The 20078-nt window shown below is 45.3% G+C and overlaps 1 protein-coding gene across 1 annotated transcript in view; it reads right to left on the reverse strand.

Annotated features, from left to right (window-relative positions):
- The window catches only part of pdlim7 (PDZ and LIM domain 7), a 155163-nt gene that overhangs the window by 32256 nt on the left and 102829 nt on the right, over positions 1-20078 (reverse strand). Inside the window, exon 7 of the mRNA XM_072512932.1 lies at positions 1817-1896. Within this exon, the coding sequence (XP_072369033.1) occupies positions 1817-1896 (80 nt within the window). The remainder of the gene's footprint in view (positions 1-1816; positions 1897-20078) is intronic.

Raw genomic sequence — 20078 nt, forward strand, 5'->3', positions numbered from 1 at the left:
CCCCAGCTATTTCTGCCCTTCCTCCCGCAGTAACCTGGGATAGATCCCATCCAGCCCTGGGGACGTGTCTTCCTTAATGCAATTTAGGATACTCAACACTTCCTCCTTTGATAAATTGGACATTCTCCAGAGCGTTCACACACCTTTCTCTGACCTCAACATCCGTCATGTCCTTCTCCCTGGTGAATACCGATACAAAATATTCATCAAGGATTTCACCCACTTCCTGTGGTTGCATGCATAACTTCTCTCCATTGTCCTTGAGTGGGCTCCATGCATAAAACTTCTCTCCATTGTCCTTGAGTGGGCCTTCTCTTTCTCTTGTTACCCTCTTGCTCTTAATATATGCATAAAAAGCCTTGGGATTCCTCTCCTTGACCACGTTTGCTAAAAACATTTCATGGCCAATTCCACATTTAAGTTCCTTCCTATTTTCACTGTACTCAAGCGCTTTGTCAGTTTTTAGATGCCTGGACCAACTGTATGCTTCCTTTTTCCTTTTGACTAAGCTTACAATTTCCTTCTGTCATCCATGGTTCCCGAATCTTGCCATTTCTATCCTTCGTTTTTACGGAGACATGCCTGTCCTGCACTTCAATCAACTGGCCTTTAAAAGCCTCCCACATGTCAGGTGTGGATTTGCCCTCAAATAGCCGCTCCCAATCCACATTTCCCAGTTCTGTCTAATTTGGATGTAATTGGCCCTCACCCAATTAAGCACCCTCACTCGCAAGCCACTCTCGTGACTACTTGAAATCTTATGGAATTATGGTCGCTAAGGGTAACTAAACAACAGCAGGAGTAAGAAATCAAAAACCATGTTAACTTAAATGATGTGAATAAAACAACATCAGGGAAAAAGAACAAGTTTGTGTCTTCTGACAATTCAGAACTTTATACATGGAAGCACGGAGCACAGAAAATAAATGGAATGAATGAGAGGCTCAAATAAAGGATAGAGGGTATAGCATGGTGGTCATGGTTGGAAGTTATATATTCCAGGTTATATAGTAAATAAAAAAGAACAGAACAAGGAAGGGGAGCAGGAATAGCCTTATGAATTACTATTGGAACATTCGTCAGGGAGGTGTTGGAAGGGAAAGCAATTTGTGACAAATTTATGATTTGAATTAAGAAACGAGCAGATATAAAACTAGAATGGAAGCTTCCTGCAAGGATCACTGCTGAGGCTTCAACTTGCCGTACAAAGTGCAAGGCAATGACGATCTCCAACATGAGAGAATACCCCCATAACATTCAATGGCATTTCTGTCGCTGAATTCTCCACTACCATTGCCGCCATTTTCAGTACCACTTTGTTTTGCTTGCATAATTGTCACTTTTGCCATTTAGTCTCTCCTCCCTTCCATTTAAAAAAACTCTCCACCCTGCCTTTGTACTTCTTAAATCTATTATATCTTTTTTCTAGTTTTGACAAAAGATCCTTCACCGGAAACATTAACTCTTCAGCTCGCCACAGATGCTACCGGACCTGTTGACTATCTGTTTTTATTTCAATTAATTAGGGCTACGCCAACTGCATGAAAGTTTAAACAAGACAAGTTTTGATACTAGAACAAAACAAAACTAATGCAATAGATTGGCAAATAACTATTTTATTCACCAAAGAAATTAATATTTAGCATATTCTTGATAATACTTGATGGTAACGGGTTATTTTAAAAATAAAGCCCGACAAATTGCAATCCATTCTGATGCTAGTGTCAATTTGGGAAAGTCATAGAATTGAATTGAAACCAATTAGAGCTGATGGTGGAAAAATAAAGAATGCAAAAGCTCAAAAGGTCAGGATTACCTGGATCTTCATATGTCTCAGGGGTGGGCTCAAGAGCAGAAGCTAGATCGAATGATCGCCCCACAGCGCCCGTCTCAGGGCTAAAATAAAACACAATATTTATCATTCAATACAAAATCCAGGATTATTCCGGCCAAAGAATATGGCGACACAAATGTTTTAATTCAGACAAACGGGTTCGAAGACAAACTAGCGCCTGAGCAGCAACAGCAAATTTCCTCAGAGGCCGAAGTTTTTGAACAACCAACATAATGCCGTCAATTGAGGTGCACTTGCATCCGTAATATAATCGATTACTGGGGTAGGAGTAAATTGTATCACCATGATAAACATGGTGCTGTAAAATAATTTTTTTTTAAATTGGCAATGCTGGACAAACTTCTTTTACTTAAGCAAGATTATGGTATTCAATTTGTCTGTAATCTCAATGAAGCTCCCTGAAAAAAAAAGTGAATGTATTAGGAAAGGGTAGAATCCATAGAATAAGAAATGAAAGTGACAGCAGGGTTCAAATCTTACCACTGCAGATGGTGAAATTTGAATTCAATAAAAAAAACCTGGAATTAAAAATGTTTAATGATGACCATGAAACCATTATCGATTGTTGGAAAAACCCATCTGGTTCACTAATGTCCTTTAGGGAAGGAAATCTGCTGTCCTTACCTGGTCTGGCCTACATGTGACTCCAGATTCACAGCAATGTGGTTGATGCTTACATGCCCCCTCAAGGGCAATTAGGGATCGGCAATAAATTCTGGCCCAGCCAGCGAAGCCCATGTCCCATGAATGAATTTTTAAAAATATATCAGAGACAATCAGTGAAAGCAAGAAAAAAATTGGACAAGAAAGAAAAGAAAAACAAAGGAAGATAAGACAGTGAAACATAGGCAAAGGGATAGCAACAACCCATTTAAAAAAACAGCAGGGGTACGGACAAGAGAATGCGAAAAAATGCCAAATGCAGGAAAAAAAAGGAGTCAAATGTACTTAAAGTATCCGATATCTGAATTTCTCTAAAAATCATGTGCAATAATTACATATTTGCTTATTGACTCATTTATTTCTTATTTAAATATTACAATAAATGCAGTTTGTTCTATTTATATTCCCAATGTCAGAATAGATTGTAACAGGCTAACTTCTACACCAGATATGAATACTTTACCTCAATTACAGTGAGAACAGGAAAAAAAAGAGCAAGTTCATAAGTGTTGGATGATAAAGCAACCTGAAAAACAAGTAATAAGGCCCAAAAGCTAAATCATCTGATAGAAGAGAACCAAATCGCAATGAAACTAACTATTCATGTACAACACACATAAATCCAGCAACATGATATTTTCAGCTAATTTTGATTCCTCATCGCCAGAAGGCACACTCTCATGCTGGGGTTACAGATGAGGGGCGTAATTTTCCGTAAAAATGGCAAGCAACATTTTCGGTGAGATTCCCACCAGCCCTGGTAGCTCAATCAGCATCGCAATTTAGGCACTTTGAAATCCCTACTCCCCCAGCCACATGAAAAATGCCATGCCTGAGGCACAAAGTGCCTGAGACGCCCCCCAGGGAATCATCTGAGCACTTACCTAGAATCCCCAGAGTGCAGATGGAGGTCGTTTGGCCCATCGAGTCTACACCAAACGTGCACCCCAGGCCCACTATATCGCCCGCAATCCCACCTTACCTGCACATCCCTGGACACTATAGGACAATTTTATCATGGCCAATCCACCTAACCTGCACATATGTGGGAGGAAACCTGAGGAAACCTACAGAGACACTGGGACAATGTACAAACTCCATAAAGACTGTCACCCAAGGCTGGAATTGAACCCGGGTCCCTGGCACGGTGAGGCAGCAGTTCTAACTTTGTGCCACAGGGGGGCGCTGCATTTAAATAGTTTCCCACAGTCAAGCCAGGAGGATGGCAGCTAAGAAGCTAGGTCCATGATTTATGGAGGGGTCCCTCTTCAAGAATGTTGGATGCCATGGAAAAGAGGACAAATATTTACCCTCAAGACTGGCAGGAGACCCTTTAGCAAGGTCACAAATCCTGCCTGGGAGACAGTGGCAGCACTGGTCAGTGCCCGCAGCCTGACAAAGAGGACAGCAGTGCGGTGGCAGAAGAAGTTGAATGACCGGCTACGATCAGCAATGGGTAAATGTTCCCCGTCTCCTCTTGGCACTCCGCCCGTCCGTCATTCCCGAAATGTCACCTGGAACCCACATGCCACTACCTTGCAGGTTCCCAGAACCAGAGGGAGGGAGAGAGAGAGAGAGAGAACTGGAGCGATGCAGCTTCATCCCAATGACCAGTCTCAAATGAGTGCTTTGGTGTCCAAACCCTTGAACAAGCCATGTACTGAAACCTTGTCACTTGCCTGATAGGAAGATCAACAGAAGAGCTTGACCCAACAACCAGCAGTGCCCCATCACTCACCCTCAAAAGAACCTCGGAAGAGATCTTGGAGGGGGACACAGATGAAACGTCACAGCTATCACACATACCATCCACCATTGCAGAGAGACACTCCTCAATGGGCACACTTAGCAGGCAGACTTCAGGGTCACTTTCTGGTGAACACAAAACTGCTTCTGATGCACATCAGGTGGTGGCAGGAACATTGGACTGTCAAGAGATCTGCTGGTTTTGATGACACAGCTGTGTCCCAGCCAGGTGCCGTGCCTCTGGACACGTTCATCCCTTCAGCTACTGGAGATGTAAAGGCAGAGACGAGATTACCGTGAGGGGTTGTCAGCGACATTCCGCGACTGTCAGGCTGCCTGGAGGAGTACCAAACCCTCCTGTCGAAGGAGATGTTGTCGGTGCTGCAAGACATCAGATTCATGACTACTGAACTCGCATGGCTCAGTCCCGGAGGGCAATGGCTGAGGAGTTCAAAGCCATGTTCTTGACAATGGCTGACTTCCAGGACTGGCAATGGCAGATGATGTGGAGGCTTCCGGAGCTCACTCCAGCTGCCCCTCCATCCCATGGAGTAACAAATGGGCCCACGAGCACCCGAAGCGAGGAGGAACTGCTGGAGCACCTCCCGGGACCTTCCACCCAAGAGAGCCTAGGGGTGACCAACCCTTCCGAATCCCCCCTTCCTAATACCGACACACCTCAGGGCCAGTGGACCTTCCAGGTCCCAACCCTCAATAGGATTCCTGCCAAGGATATCTCTGGCAACAGGGTGTGGAAGACAGCAGACTTCCTCCGCCTCTAATGTGCATCCAGGGAATAGACCTAGATGCAGTGAGAGGGTTGGCAAGGTAAGGAATTGTAGGGACACAAAGTGGACATGGGTGAAATTAGGCACAGATAATGGTTTTTTTTGTCAAATGTCACAAATGCACATGTTACCACACTAAGAACTTGTTATTCACAACGTTATGGTCTTACTGTCATTAACCTTCCTCCCAATGGGATCGCGCTTCACCCCATCTGGAAAATGCTCTCATCACAGGTCCTTAAATTCAGGCAAATGGTTAGGCCCACTCAAAGTTCAAATAATATAATCCCTGAAAAGACCTGGACATTAATCAGTGAGCCCGAGACCCTCATCCCTAATCTCCCTCTAATGCAATGCGACAAAAGTATCTAGGGCCGTAACTCACTCGCACGTGAGCTGGGAAGTCAATTTGCTTACAGCACATACATAAGCAATAGCTGAGATGCATCAGAGTTTCCCTCACTGCGATTCGTCATTACCCTCCTGTATTTTCTGATCAGCAGGCACAAGGACCTGAAGGTTTACTGTGGCTCTGTCTCCGTGGCCGCAGGTGGTTAGCATGGACCTGTGGGTTTGGAGGGGGGGGGGGGGGGGGCCTTCTTGAGCGATTAAACATGGGTGATCCGAAAGTGAAGCGGCAAGCAACAAGGGCAGCCCTGCTCCTTGCAGGCAAACCCTCGCTCCCACCTGTCCTCCAACCTACAGCTCCTCTCCGACCTCTTCCTGCACTCCCTCCTGGTCATCCTCCTCAGAGGAGACATTCCAATCCTCCAGATCTCCATCAGTAAGATGGTCGCCATGCTGCTGTGCCAAGCTATGTGGACCATTACAGACCATCATGGTGTGGGAGACTCTCTTGTGACTTTAATGTAGGGCCCCATTCGATCTGTCGAGACAGTGGATGCGCATCTTAATAATAATATTTATTAGTGTCACAAGTAGGCTTATTTTAACACTGCAATAAAGCTACTGTAAAAATCTCCCAGTCGCCACTCTATGACGCCTGTTCGGGTAGACAGAGGGAGATTTCAGAATGTCCAATTCACCTATCAAGCACGTCTTTCGGGACTTGTGGAAGGAAACGCACGCAGGCACGGAGAACATGCAGACTTGGAACAGACAGTGACCCAAGCCAGGAATCGACCCGGGTCCCTGGCGCTGTGCAGCAACAGTGCTAACCACTCTGCTACCGTGCTGACCTTAAGGAGCCGCGTGCACTGCTCAGTCACAGACCGGGTGGCACTCTGCTGGAAAATGCGAACGGCAATGCGAACACACATACATGAACCTCATCTGGTGGTCACACATCAGTTGAACAGAAAGAGAGAGAGAGAGGAGAAAAAGAGGGAGGAGAGGAAGGAGAGTGCAAAAGACAGACAGAGAGAAAGAGAGAGAGAGAGAAAAGAGAGAGAGAAAAGAGAGAGAGAAAAGAGAGAGAGAAAAGAGAGAGAGAAAAGAGAGAGAGAAAAGAGAGAGAGAAAAGAGAGAGAGAAAAGAGAGAGAGAAAAGAGAGAGAGAAAAGAGAGAGAGAGAGAGAGAGAGAGAAAAAGAGTGATAGAGCAAGCGCAAAAGTGGGAGAGAGAGCGCGCACAAAAGAGGGAGAGCGCGCACAAAAGAGGGAGAGCGCGCAAAAGAGGGAGAGCGCGCAAAAGAGGGAGAGCGCGCAAAAGAGGGAGAGCGCGCAAAAGAGGGAGAGCGCGCAAAAGAGGGAGAGCGCGCAAAAGAGGGAGAGCGCGCAAAAGAGGGAGAGCGCGCAAAAGAGGGAGAGCGCGCAAAAGAGGGAGAGCGCGCAAAAGAGGGAGAGCGCGCAAAAGAGGGAGAGCGCGCAAAAGAGGGAGAGCGCGCAAAAGAGGGAGAGCGCGCAAAAGAGGGAGAGCGCGCAAAAGAGGGAGAGCGCGCAAAAGAGGGAGAGCGCGCAAAAGAGGGAGAGCGCGCAAAAGAGGGAGAGCGCGCAAAAGAGGGAGAGCGCGCAAAAGAGGGAGAGCGCGCAAAAGAGGGAGAGCGCGCAAAAGAGGGAGAGCGCGCAAAAGAGGGAGAGCGCGCAAAAGAGGGAGAGCGCGCAAAAGAGGGAGAGCGCGCAAAAGAGGGAGAGCGCGCAAAAGAGGGAGAGCGCGCAAAAGAGGGAGAGCGCGCAAAAGAGGGAGAGCGCGCAAAAGAGGGAGAGCGCGCAAAAGAGGGAGAGCGCGCAAAAGAGGGAGAGCGCGCAAAAGAGGGAGAGCGCGCAAAAGAGGGAGAGCGCGCAAAAGAGGGAGAGCGCGCAAAAGAGGGAGAGCGCGCAAAAGAGGGAGAGCGCGCAAAAGAGGGAGAGCGCGCAAAAGAGGGAGAGCGCGCGAAAGAGGGAGAGCGCGCGAAAGAGGGAGAGCGCGCGAAAGAGGGAGGGCGCGCGAAAGAGGGAGAGCGCGCAAAAGAGGGAGAGAGCGCAAAAGAGGGAGAGAGCGCAAAAGAGGGACAGCGAGCGGAGGGAGAGAGATAGAAAGAGGGATAGAGAGAGACCGCCCAAAAGAGGGGGTAGAGAGAGAGATACAGAGAGAGATCGTGAAAGAGGGAGAGAGAGAGCGCAAAAGAGGGAGAGATCTCTCATCGCTGTCAGGCCTTTACATTTAAGATTACAGGACAGCCACTTCATTTTTTGTTCAAATATCTATCATTGCGATTTTCAATTCTTTACAAAATGTTTGCATCAAACAAACAAAAGAAGAAAGTGAAGCTAGCTATGGGTATCAGTGCACCACAGGTACAGCACAAAACAATACTCATTACATAATTGGGAAGAAATAACACCAGATGAATTAGGTACAAAATTCCCAACAAGTTCCTTCCACGGATAAATGACCTGTCTGCACCCAAACAGGATACAGCCAACATTATCGGGCTACATTTCACCCATATCTACAAAACAAAATGACAGAAGAAGAAAGGAATACCACAGAACCCCAGTGCTAAGGGGAAATCAACTAACTCTTAAAGCATCGTTTAAACTCTTCTCCAGGTCCAGACTGGAACAAGCAATTATCCTTTGACATGGCAAAATGACAATAACAAAGCCAGAGAGGACCGACCACAGGCAAACCTTAATACTCAGCCTAAGGGCTCCCATAGAAGAGGTAAAAGGAAAGCAAGAACAAGAGCCAAGAGCAAGAATCCAAACTTCCATAATCACATCTCCCGGCCCCACATCAATGGCAAATCAGATCACCGGACACTAGCACTGGTATATCCCTCAAGAGGACAACAGGATATCGTGGGACTAAAAACCAAAAAGAATATAAACTGGTCTCAATTGTAAAACAGGGGAGAAACCCACTCCAGAATGGAAAGGCCGTCAAACTGACCCCCAGACTGGGGAGCGCCGTGGCAGGGATCCAATACATGCTGGCGTAACCAGCGACGCCCACATCCCATGAGAATAAAAATAAACTGACTCAGCTCTCAAACTTTAGACTACACACATTGCAGACTAACACTGCTTTAAAAAAAATGTTTTAACACAGACTGCAAGACAACACCCACCTGCAGACTAACACTGCTTTAAAAAAATGTTTTAACACACACACACTGCAAGTCAACACCCACCAGCCATGACCTCCATCCCAGAGTCCCCCGTCCCCCTCTCCCATCCCAAGCCCCCCACCTGCACCTCCCCAACACTCTTGAACCTCCCCACCTCTGGTACTTGGCAGCGAGCTCTGTTCCCTCGGACTCCCTGGTACTAGGTGGAGAGGGATACTCTCCTCCTTCCTCGCTCTGAGTTCATGGCACCTGGTTCCCGTTTATTAAAACTAGTAGCGATTCCTGAGCACGTGTTGGATGGGAAGACTCAATGATATCTGAAGATTCGACTTTAACCTCACTAAGTACATTATCATGCATTCCAATTGATGCAAATCATGTTCACGCCATTGAGGAGGGGGGGGGGAAAGAAGATTGCGATCGGAAATCATATGCTGGGGCAAATCTTGTTTCGGACCTCTGGTAAATGTTTTGCGGCCATGGTGGGATTAATCCCACCCCAGCATTGCCAGCAGGGATGTAGTGGTAAACAGCCATTACAAAAAGAAATCTTCATTAATTCCCTCTGCTAAAAATCCCAGCCAACTTCGTGAAGCAGATGAAGGGGGACTTCAGAAGGTGGGATATGCTCCCCTTGTCACTGGCAGGGAGGGTGCAGATGGCAAAGATGACTGTTCTCCCAAATTTTGTGTTTGTATTTCAGTGCCTGCCTATTTTTATCCCCAAGGCTTGCTTGAAGAGGGTGAACACGGGTGATCTCTGGGTTTGTGTGGGCGGGTAAAACTCCACGGCTAAAGAAGACACTGCTGGGGCGGGGTCGAGGGGAGTGGGGGCTGGCCCTACCAAATTTTATAAACTACTATTGGGCGGCGAATATAGCAATGGTTAGCAAGTGGGTATTGGGGGAGGGGTCGATGTGGGAGCAGGTGGAAACGGCCTCATGTAGGGCCACTGGTAACAGCACCTCTGCCATTCTGGCTGGTTCGGTACTCCACAAGCCCAGTAGTAGTGGCTGCCTTGAGGGTGTGAGGACAGTGGCGGAAGCATAGGGGAGTGGAAGGGTCGTCGGTATGGACACCTATTTGTGGCAACCACTGGTTTGCACCGGGGGGGGCTTGATGGGGGGTTTCAGAGGTGGCAGCGAGCTGGGATCGAGCGTTTTGAGGACCCGTTTATCGACGCTGGTTTCCGTGCTTGGAGGAGGAGTTTGAGCTGCCCGGTGGGAATGGGTTCTGCTACCTGCAGGCTAGGGACTTTGTGCAGAGGCAGGTTTCGATCTTTCTGCACCTGCCACCCCAGGGGATACAGGACAAGGTAGTGTTGAAAACGGGAGTGGGGGAGGGAAGGTCTCGGAAATTTATAAAGAGTTCATGGAATGGGAGGGTGCCCCGATAGGGGTGGTGAAGCAAAAATGGGAGGAAGAATTGGGCAAGGAATTAGAGGCAGGATTGTGTGAGGATGCCCTGAGTAAAGTCAATACGTTCTCGTCATGTGCCAGGCTTAGCCTGACACTATTTAAGGTGGCCCACAGGGCGCATATGACAGTGGCCTGTATGAGCAGGTTCTTTGAAGGGGTGGATAGTGTGGGTGGTGTGCGGGAGGGCCTGCAAATCTCGTCCACATGCTTTGGCCATGTCCGAGACTTAGGGGGTTTTGGCAGGGGGTTTTGGCAGGGATTTGCCAATGTCATGTCAAAAGTATTGAAGGTACGGATGGTTCCGAGCTCATATGTGGCGATTTTTGGAGTGTCGGAAGACTATTGGTGTGGAGGGACTCCGATCCCCCAAAATTGGGGATATGGGTTAGTGACATGGCTGGGTTCCTCAGGCTTAAGATAAAGTTCGCCCTGAGGGGATCGATGCTAGGGTTCACCCGAAGGTGGCAGCCGTTTATCGACTTCTTGGGGGAAAATTAAGCTGTCAGCAGAAAAGGGGGGGGGGGGGGGTAAAGGGAAAGTGGGAGGCATGGGGGGCTGGATGTGGTGGGAAATAGTTAGTGGGATTGGGGAATTGTGTTCATAAGCCATGTTGGCTGGGGTTGATTGGGTATAATTTGCTTTGTTGAGTTTTCCTCTCAAAAATTATATATGCCTTAATAAAATTTTTTTTTTTTTTTTTTTAAATTCCCAGACAACTGAAATATGCAGCACTTCTACCATTTGGCTAAAATGAGCTGATTTAGCACAAGCCAAGAACACAATCTGTAACTACTGTTGCATGGAGGCATCACGGTTAGCACTGCTGCCTCTCAGCGCCAGGGACCCGGGTTCAATTCCGAACTTAGGTTTCTCGATGGAGTTTGTACGTTCTCCCGGTGTCTGCGTGGGTTCCCTCCGGGATGCTCCGATTTCCTCTCACAGACCAAAGATGTGCAGGTTAGGTGGATTGACCATATTAAATTGCCCCTTAAGAGTTACAGGGATCAGGCCTAGGTAGGGTGCTCGGAGGGTCGCTGTAGACTCGATGTGGCGGATAGTTTCCTTCTGCCCTGTAGGGATTCTATGGGTGGGATTTTTCGGCCACATCCCGGCGACCAGGATCGAACCCAAGTTCCTGCCCGAGGTCAGCAGACATTTACATGGTTCCCGTCTGGGGTGATCTTGTGGCGGGCATGGTAAAAAAATCGAGCCCTCTATCACACAAGGCATTATATTTATTCTCACAGGGAAATTGAAAATGAAAATTTCTGTGTACGATTTCATCTGCAATCCATGGTTGAACTAAAACAAAATAAAGCCCACACCAACACAAGATCAATGGAAATGACATCATGTACTTTTTTTAAGAATCAAAATACATAACCAATCCATTTTCCATGCTCTTCTTTATCAAACCCCCACCCAAACAAGCATCAATTTTCCAAATCTTGTCATAATAGAGCAGTGGTTCATATAATATGCACGGCAGCCAAATAATTCTACAGATGGACAGTGCACATTTTCTTGATTTAGCAAATCCAGCAGACATGGCTTGAACTATAGAGTTCCCCTAGTTTCTCTTGCCAATGATGCATCTAAGTGCCATCTGTCTTCTATATTCAGCAAATATAATTCAGTCCCATTTCCTGACCTTACTGAGGTAGAATTTGCTGCAGCAGAAAATGTACACCTGTTTATATGTAGACTTTGCCAATGTTACTTTACACCAAACATTTCCTGTGTGCTTTATTAGGCTGTGCCAAGCATTAAAAGGGGATTTAAGAATAATTTACACATGCCCTCTTCTTCCATAATATATCAGGTTGCTGCAACTCTCACGGAAATCTGATTTTGGAAGTGCTCAACTCATTAATAAATAATGTTGTCATAAGATAATAAATAAAACCAATTTACGCAATTTTTTTTCCCAATAAAGGGGCAATTTAGCATGGCCAATTCACCTACCCTGCACATCTTTTTGGATTGTGGGGGTGAGACCCACACAGACACAGGGAGAACGGACAGTGACCGGGATTGAACCCAAGTCCTCCGTGCCATGAGGCAGCAGTGCTAACCACTGCAACACCATGCTGCTCCTTTGGGACTCCCTTCCTAACAGCACAGTAGGTGCACCTACACAACATGAACTGCAGTGTTTCAGGAAGACGTCTGTCCATTATCTGCTCAAGGGATAATTAGGGATGGATAATGAATGATGAAATTTTCCGTGACACTCCGAATGCTGTGGCAAATAGGACCCAAGTGATTGTGTGTTGAATGCTTAAAAAATTAAAATCTAACAAACCTCTGAAGGCAAAAATAATTCTCCTTTGAATTTAGACAATGGTGGTTCTTTCAAAACCTATGCTCTAAAATGCAATTTTTTTCCTCTAATTCATTTGGCAACGATGAAGCAGCTGTAGGAGATGGTGTTTGAGTTTAAATTACAGCAAAACTTGATGCATATGAATGCAGAGGAAGTAAGGATCAATCATTAGAATAGTTGATTAAAGTTAGATTAGATTAATTAGGTTCGAGTCAAATCACATTTGACTATCTTTATACTTCCTATTTAAATCTCTTGCAAGGCCGAAACATAAGTTGCAGGAAAAACAGAATTTTAATCATTTGGATGGATTCTTTAATCAGCCAATGTCCAAATTCCCAACTCGAGATAATTAGGCCCTAATTTCAGTCCAAATCATCATTTACATTACGGAAGTCTAATCGTTGATTGAGACTGTCAAGCTTTGTGTCAGGATTGCTTGTGCTTTGCCCCTCAAAAATTAAAAGAGACCATGCAACTTTCCTTGCTACATATGAAGGCTGAAGCCGGGGCTGATAAGAGATGTAATAAACCTTTTCAAAGTAACAAAGGGTTTTGCCTATGTAAATAACGAGAAACCAATTTCTTGTGGCAGAACCAGAGGACATACTGATTTTCGGTAACCAGCAAAAGAACCAGGGCAAGGTCACTTTTCAATGCAGTAAATTATGACGCTTGCATAAAAGGAACTCAAAAGTCTACTCTAGGCGTATAAATAGTAAAAGGGTAACAAGAGGAGCAATGGGGACAATAAGGGGACTAGCCGATGTACTAAATTAATACATTGCATCTGTCTTTACCAAGGAAGATGTTGCTAACATTGTAGTGAAGAAGGTTGTACTTGAGATACTGGACCATCTGAAATCTGACAAAGAGGAGGTATTAGAAAGGCCGATTGTATTTAAAGTTGATAAGTCACTAGAAGCGGATGAGGTATATCAGAGGATGCGGAGGGAAGTTGGGGGTGGAAATTGCAGAGGTGTTGATATAGGACGTGATCTACTGGCTGTTCATGCCGGTGGGATATTCCGGTCCCACACCGGTGCATGGGTTTCCCAGCCACGAGGGGTGCAGTCACCGGGAAATCCAGTTGACAACAGCGGGGTCGGTAGATCCAGGCCATAATCTTCCAAACATCTCTACATGCGAGGCTGCAAGAGTTCTGGAAACACCCTTGTTCAAAAAAGGGTGCAGGGATAAACCCAGCAACTGTAATCAGTTCAATCTCAATGGAAACAGGAAAGTTTCCAAACAGGAAAGCTTTTGGAAAAGACACTCACTTGGATAAATCAAGAAAAGCCAGCATGGATTTGTTACAGGCAAATTGTGTTTCAAGAACTTGATTGAGGATTTTTGATGATGCAAAATCATTGTAATTAATTGTATACTGTGGTATACAAGGACTTCCAAAAGGCATTTGTTAATGCGCCACTTAATAGGATTGCCAGCAAAGTTGAAGCCAATCTAAGATAAAAGGACAGTGGCATTATAGATAGGAAGTTGACTGAGTGACAGGAAGCAGAGTTGTAGTGAAACTGTTTTTCAGACTGGATAATGGTATAACACAGTGGGGTTTTCCAGGGTTCAGTACTCGGATCATTAGTTTTCTTGATATATACTAATGACCTAGACATAAGTGTACAGGGCACAATTTCAAAATTTGTAGATATGACACAAAAAAGGTATTGTGAGCTGTGGGGAGGATAGTGAAGGACCTCTAGAGGACATGCAGGCTGGTAAAATGGTGGGCACATGGCAGATTAAAACTAAAGCGGAGAAGTGTGAAGTGATACATTTTTGTCGGAACAATGAGTAAAAATATAAAATAAATGACAATTCTTAAGCAGGTGCAGGAGCAGAAGGATCATGTGCTCTACTTGTTGAAGGTGGCAGGGTGAGACATTGCTTAGAAAGACACATAGGATTCGAGATTTTAATAGAAGCAGAGAGTAGAAAAGCAAAGCAGTTCCGATGAGCATTAATAAACCTGGTTCAGCCTCAACCCGAGTAGTGTGTTCAATTTTGGGCATCATACTTCAGGAATGTTGGGGAGACTTTAGAAAGGATGCAGAAAAGATTTGCAGGTATGTTTCCAGGAACAAGAAACATCAATTATTGGAGAGCTTGGAAAGGTTGGCTTATTAAGATTGGCTTGTTCCCCTTAGAGAGAAGAGAGGTTGAGAGGAGGTTTGATAAAGGTCTGCAAAATCATTCGGGGTCTTAACTGTTTATAGAGGGAAACTGCTCCCATTGGCGGAGAGTTGAGAAAAAATGTTGCAGACAACTAGCACAGGCATGATGAGAGAATCCCCTCCTTCAACTTCATAATTACCATTAAATACCAGTAAACCCAAGTTTATATTTGCGGAATGTGAAAATTTCTCCATGACAACAATAGTGTTTAAAAAATTAAAAATATTGGAAGTTCATTTATATTCAGATTTTTCCTCCTAAACGTCTTTTAACGGCCTGCAAAGTTTATTAGAAATGAAGGATTAAGTGGTTCGAATTTCCAGGTTTGCAGTCTGAGAGAATACTTCCATTGTGGAATGGCCTCCGACCCCGCTTGTTGACATCCATGTTGCTGGATGTCTTGAAATTCCCATCAATTGGTCCCAGATTTAAACTGCCATTGTGAAGTGGAAATCTCTGCCACAGAGATCACTAGATCTCCAGGGACATTTTTTGAGGTCAGTAATCTACACCGCTGTTTCATCACTGACTGCATAATCTATGTGGAGTGCACAGTTTACAAATGTACATGGGAAAAACAAATGTGTACTTCTGGAATTGTGGATTATTCATAGACGTTCATAGATTCCCTACATGGTAGGATGTGGCCATTCGGCCCATCGAGTCTGCAGAGAGATGTAACGAAGCACTCGGTCATATGACTGAAAGGTCCAGAACAAACAACAGTTTGCAATCTTGCAATCATTCGCCGCTTGTTCCTGTTGAATGTTAAATGCCCCTGGTTATCAATGCTGGGTATGGGGTTATCCTTTTCAGCAGTATGTTAAACCGTCATAGATTAACAAAGACAAACATCATTACTTCGAAAGATTAGGAATTAGCTGTTATTTCAGACTTAACCATTTTATTCTACGGAATCATCCTCTCAATTTGACATTTCTTTTTAATATAAAAGGGCACAAAAATTAAAAATAAAACCCAAGAAAGCAGTCAATTAAATAATGTGTGAATCTTACTCCACGGCAATGCTCATCAGCCACATTCTAATGTGTCGTGATTTGAAAATGCTAAACTATAAGTGGCAGTGCTTACTTAATCACAGGATCTCTCTGCTGTTAAATTGCATCAACTCCTGGCTCTCTTTCCCCCCCCCGCCCCCCATATACCTGAAAATGAATATACACCAGCAATTGGCACACTTCTGTGGCACAAAATTGAGTGGGAAACTTATTTTTTGTGCTTTAAAATTTAGTAGAACATGACAGAATGCCATGTTGTTAATCTATGAAATAAATGTCTTTCAATGCATCAGTGTGTGATTGTTGAATCCTACAGGACTGATTTCCAGGGCTTGCTTGCTGTTAAAACTGTGAAAGTGGCAGTGAGAGAGACTATGGGATCTGTTATAGTATTCAAAGTGCAGAACTTAATGATAATCTATTCTCAGGACATCCCCAAAAGTAATATGGATGCAAGGTGCAAACATCAACTGAGGTAAATCAGTCCAATATTTGTGCAAGCAAACAGCTGATTTTCCCATCACAGTCAACATTTTTGCTTTGCACCAAAGCAGTTTCTTCTATTCAAAAGAAAATTAGCCCTGTTATATAAAAAAATTACTGCCCCTCACGTTATTAAAATAACAACAATGCCATTTTGGGATTTCTAAAGATAGGTTGCAGACCACAAAAGGTTGCAGACCACAAAAGGTACAAACAAGAACTTTATTGGAAAGATGTTTACTCCACAGGCTGGTAGGATAGACTGCCCAATTACCCCCGCAAACAGCCGCTGATGGCCTGTGATCGGACTCTTAAAGTAACCTCGTTCCAATTAGGAACAAACAGACAATACAAAACAAGCTTTTTTTCCGGCTTTCAACAATGGACAAACTAGTACTGTAAATTGACTCAATTAAATCCTCCACATTATCGGAGTTTAACTAATGGGCTAGTGGAAAATAACTCTGTTCGTAGTCTGTGCTGAATTAGCTGAGTGTTGCTAACCCTCCCTATTAACCTGGGAATCACTAGAAATGGAAGATTACAATTCTGTGAGCAACTGTGTCTCATTCAATATGTGCAACGCAATATACTGGCATGGATTGAGAATTGGTTAGCAGATAGGAAAGACAGTAGGAATAAATAGGTCTTTTCAAGTGGAAGGCAGTAATTAGTGGGGGCCCACAGGCACCAGTGCTTGGGCCCCAGCTATTCACAATATGTGGGTGCAATTTAATGGAAAAAAAAGTCCCATTTTGGACCCGTTTCACGGGGTGTTTCTCAGCGCCTGCAGCACCAAGAATGACCCTGCAATCAAACAGGACTTTTTTTTTTTGTTTGGCCTTGGCGAGGAAAGCCCTGCCAAGGTCACACTGACCTCACTTTCTGCACTGACGAGTGGGTGCTATTTTTAAATGCCGCCCCAATCTTTCAACCCCCCCCCCCCCCAACTTACCTGTTAGGGGGTCCTCAAGCCCCTCACTCACCTCATATCAGAAGAGCAGGGCACACAAGGGCACGATCCCTGGCACAGGTAACCTGGCAGTGCCCGTCAGCCTGGTGTCAAGGTGCCAGCCCGACCATTTGGGATATATGACCCCCACACACGTGCAGTTATGCCTGGTCCACGTTTGTGTGGACCAGTGCTAAAAAGCACCATGGCGAGGTATCCCAAGTACAGGCATGTATTCCTGGGCCTCGCGAGTATTGGATGTCAACATAGTTAAGTGAGCCTACTGAGCAGGAAACAGATTGCGACATCTCGCAAGGCATTCGGAGCATTTAAAGTCTTGCGAGACGCCTCTCACAAGATTTAATGACCTCGCTGCGTCACCCGAATCAGGTGCAGCGAGGCAACTCATTCGCACTACTTATCAATAATTTGGATTAGGGAGCCCAATGAAATATTTCCAAGTTGGCGGACCATACAAAATTAGGGTGGAATTGAGAGTGGTGTGGATGAAGTAAAGAGGCTTCAAAGTAGATGAGACAAGTTGAGGGAGTGGGCAAGTACACGGCAGGTGCAATACAATATGCATAAGGTCTGAAGTTATTGGCCAGGTGGTAGACGTTTCAGTAGGGGAGCATTTCGGGAACAGTGACCACAATTCAGTAAGTTTTAAAGTGCTGGTGGACAAGGACAAGAGTGGTCCTAGAGTGAATGTGCTAAATTGGGGGAAGGCTAATTATAACAATATTAAGACCATAAGACATAGGAGTGGAAGTAAGGCCATTCGGCCCATCGAGTCCACTCCACCATTCAATCATGGCTGATTTCAACTCCATTTACCCGCTCTCTCTCCATAGCCCTTAATTCCTCGAGAAATCAAGAATTTAATCAACTTCTGTCTTAAAGACACTCAACGTCCTGGCCTCCACCGCCCTCTGTGGCAATGAATTCCACAGACCCACCACTCTCTGGCTGAAGAAATTTCTCCTCATCTCTGTTCTAAAGTGACTCCCTTTTATTCTAAGGCTGTGCCCCTGGGTCCTAGGTGGGAACTGAAGAACCTAGATTGGGGGCGGATGTTTGAGGGCAAATCGACATCTGACATATGGGAGGCTTTCAAGTGTCAGTTGAAAGGAATTCAGGACCAGCATGTTCCTGTGAGGAGGAAGGATAAATACGGCAATTTTCGGGAACCTTGGATAACGAGAGATATTTTAGGCCTCGTCAAAAAGAAAAAGGAGGCATTTGCCAGGGCTAAAAGACTGGGAACAGACAAAGCCGGTGTGGAATATAAGGAAAGTAGGAAGAAACTTAAGCAAGGAGTCAGGAGGGCTAGAAGGGGTCACGAAAAGTAATTGGCAAATAGGGTTAAGGAAAATCCCAAGGCTTTTTACATGTACATAAAAAGCAAGAGGGTAGCCAGGGAAAGGGTTGGCCCACTGAAGGATAGGCAAGGGAATCTATGTGTGGAGCCAGAGGAAATGGGCGAGGTATTAAACGAATACTTTGCATCAGTATTCACCAAAGAGAAGAAATTGGTAGAGGTTGAGTCTGGAGAAGGGTGTGTAGATAGCCTGGGTCACATTGAGATCCAAAAAGACGAGGTGTTGGGGGTCTTAAAAAATATTAAGGTAGATAAGTCCCCAGGGCCTGATGGGATCTATCCCAGAATACTGAAGGAGGCTGGAGAGGAAATTGCTGAGGCCTTGACAGAAATCTTTGGATCCTCACTGTCTTCAGGTGATGTCCCGGAGGACTGGAGAATAGCCAATGTTGTTCCTCTGTTTAAGAAAGGTAGCAAGGATAATCCAGGGAACTACAGGCCGGTGAGCCTTACTTCAGTGGTAGGGAAATTACTGGAGAGAATTCTTTGAGACAGGATCTACTCCAATTTGGAAGCAAATGGACGTATTAGTGAGAGGCAGCATGGTTTTGTGAAGGGGAGGTCACTAAGATGATTGATGCAGGTAGGGCAGTGGATGTTGTCTATATGGACTTCAGTAAGGCCTTTGACAAGGTCCCTCATGATAGACTAGTACAAAAGGTGAAGTCACACGGGATCAGGGGTGAGCTGGCAAGGTGGATACAGAACTGGCTAGGTCATAGAAGGCAGAGAGTAGCAATGGAAGGATGCTTTTCTAATTGGAGGGCTGTGAACAGTGGTGTTCAGTGCTGGGACCTTTGCTGTTTGTAGTATATATAAATGATTTGGAGGAAAATGTAACTGGTCTGATTAGTAAGTTTGCAGACGCCACAAAGGTTGGTGGAATTGCGGATAGCGATGAGGACTGTCAGAGGATACAGCAGGATTTAGATTGTTTGGAGACTTGGGCGGAGAGATGGCAGATGCAGTTTAATCCGGACAAATGTGAGGTAATGCATTTTGGAAGGTTTAATGCAGGTAGGGAATATACAGTGAATGGTAGAACCCTCAAGAGTATTGAAAGTCAAAGAGATCTAGGAGTACAGGTCCACAGGTCACTGAAAGGGGCAACACAGGTGGAGAAGGTTGTCAAGAAGGCATACGGCATGCTTGCCTTCATTGGCCGGGGCATTGAGTATAAGAATTGGCAAGTCATGTTGCAGCTGTATAGAACCTTAGTTAGGCCACACTTGGGAGTATAGTGTTCAATTCTGGTCGCCACACTACCAGAAGGATGTGGAGGCTTTAGAGAGGGTGCAGAAGAGATTTACCAGAATGTTGCCTGGTATGGAGGGCATTAGCTATGAGGAGTGGTTGAATAAACTCGGTTTGTTCTCACTGGAACGACGGAGGTTGAGGGGAGACCTGATAGAGGTCTACAAAATTATGAGGGGCATAGACAGAGTGGATAGTCAGAGGCTTTTCCCCAGGGTAGAGGGGTCAATTACTAGGGGGCATAGGTTTAAGGTGAGAGGGGCAAGGTTTAGAGGAGATGTACGAGGCAAGTTTTTTTACACAGAGGGTAGTGGGTGCCTGGAACTCGCTACCAGAGGTGGTGGTGGAAGCAAGGACGATAGTAACATTTAAGGGGCATCTTGACAAATACATGAATAGGATGGGAATAGAGGGATACGGACCCAGGAAGTGTAGAAGATTGTAGTTTAGTCGGGCAGCATGGTCGGCACGGGCTTGGAGGGCCGAAGGGC

This window comes from Scyliorhinus torazame, chromosome 7 (assembly GCF_047496885.1).
Source record: "Scyliorhinus torazame isolate Kashiwa2021f chromosome 7, sScyTor2.1, whole genome shotgun sequence".
In the NCBI taxonomy this organism is placed as follows: domain Eukaryota; kingdom Metazoa; phylum Chordata; class Chondrichthyes; order Carcharhiniformes; family Scyliorhinidae; genus Scyliorhinus; species Scyliorhinus torazame.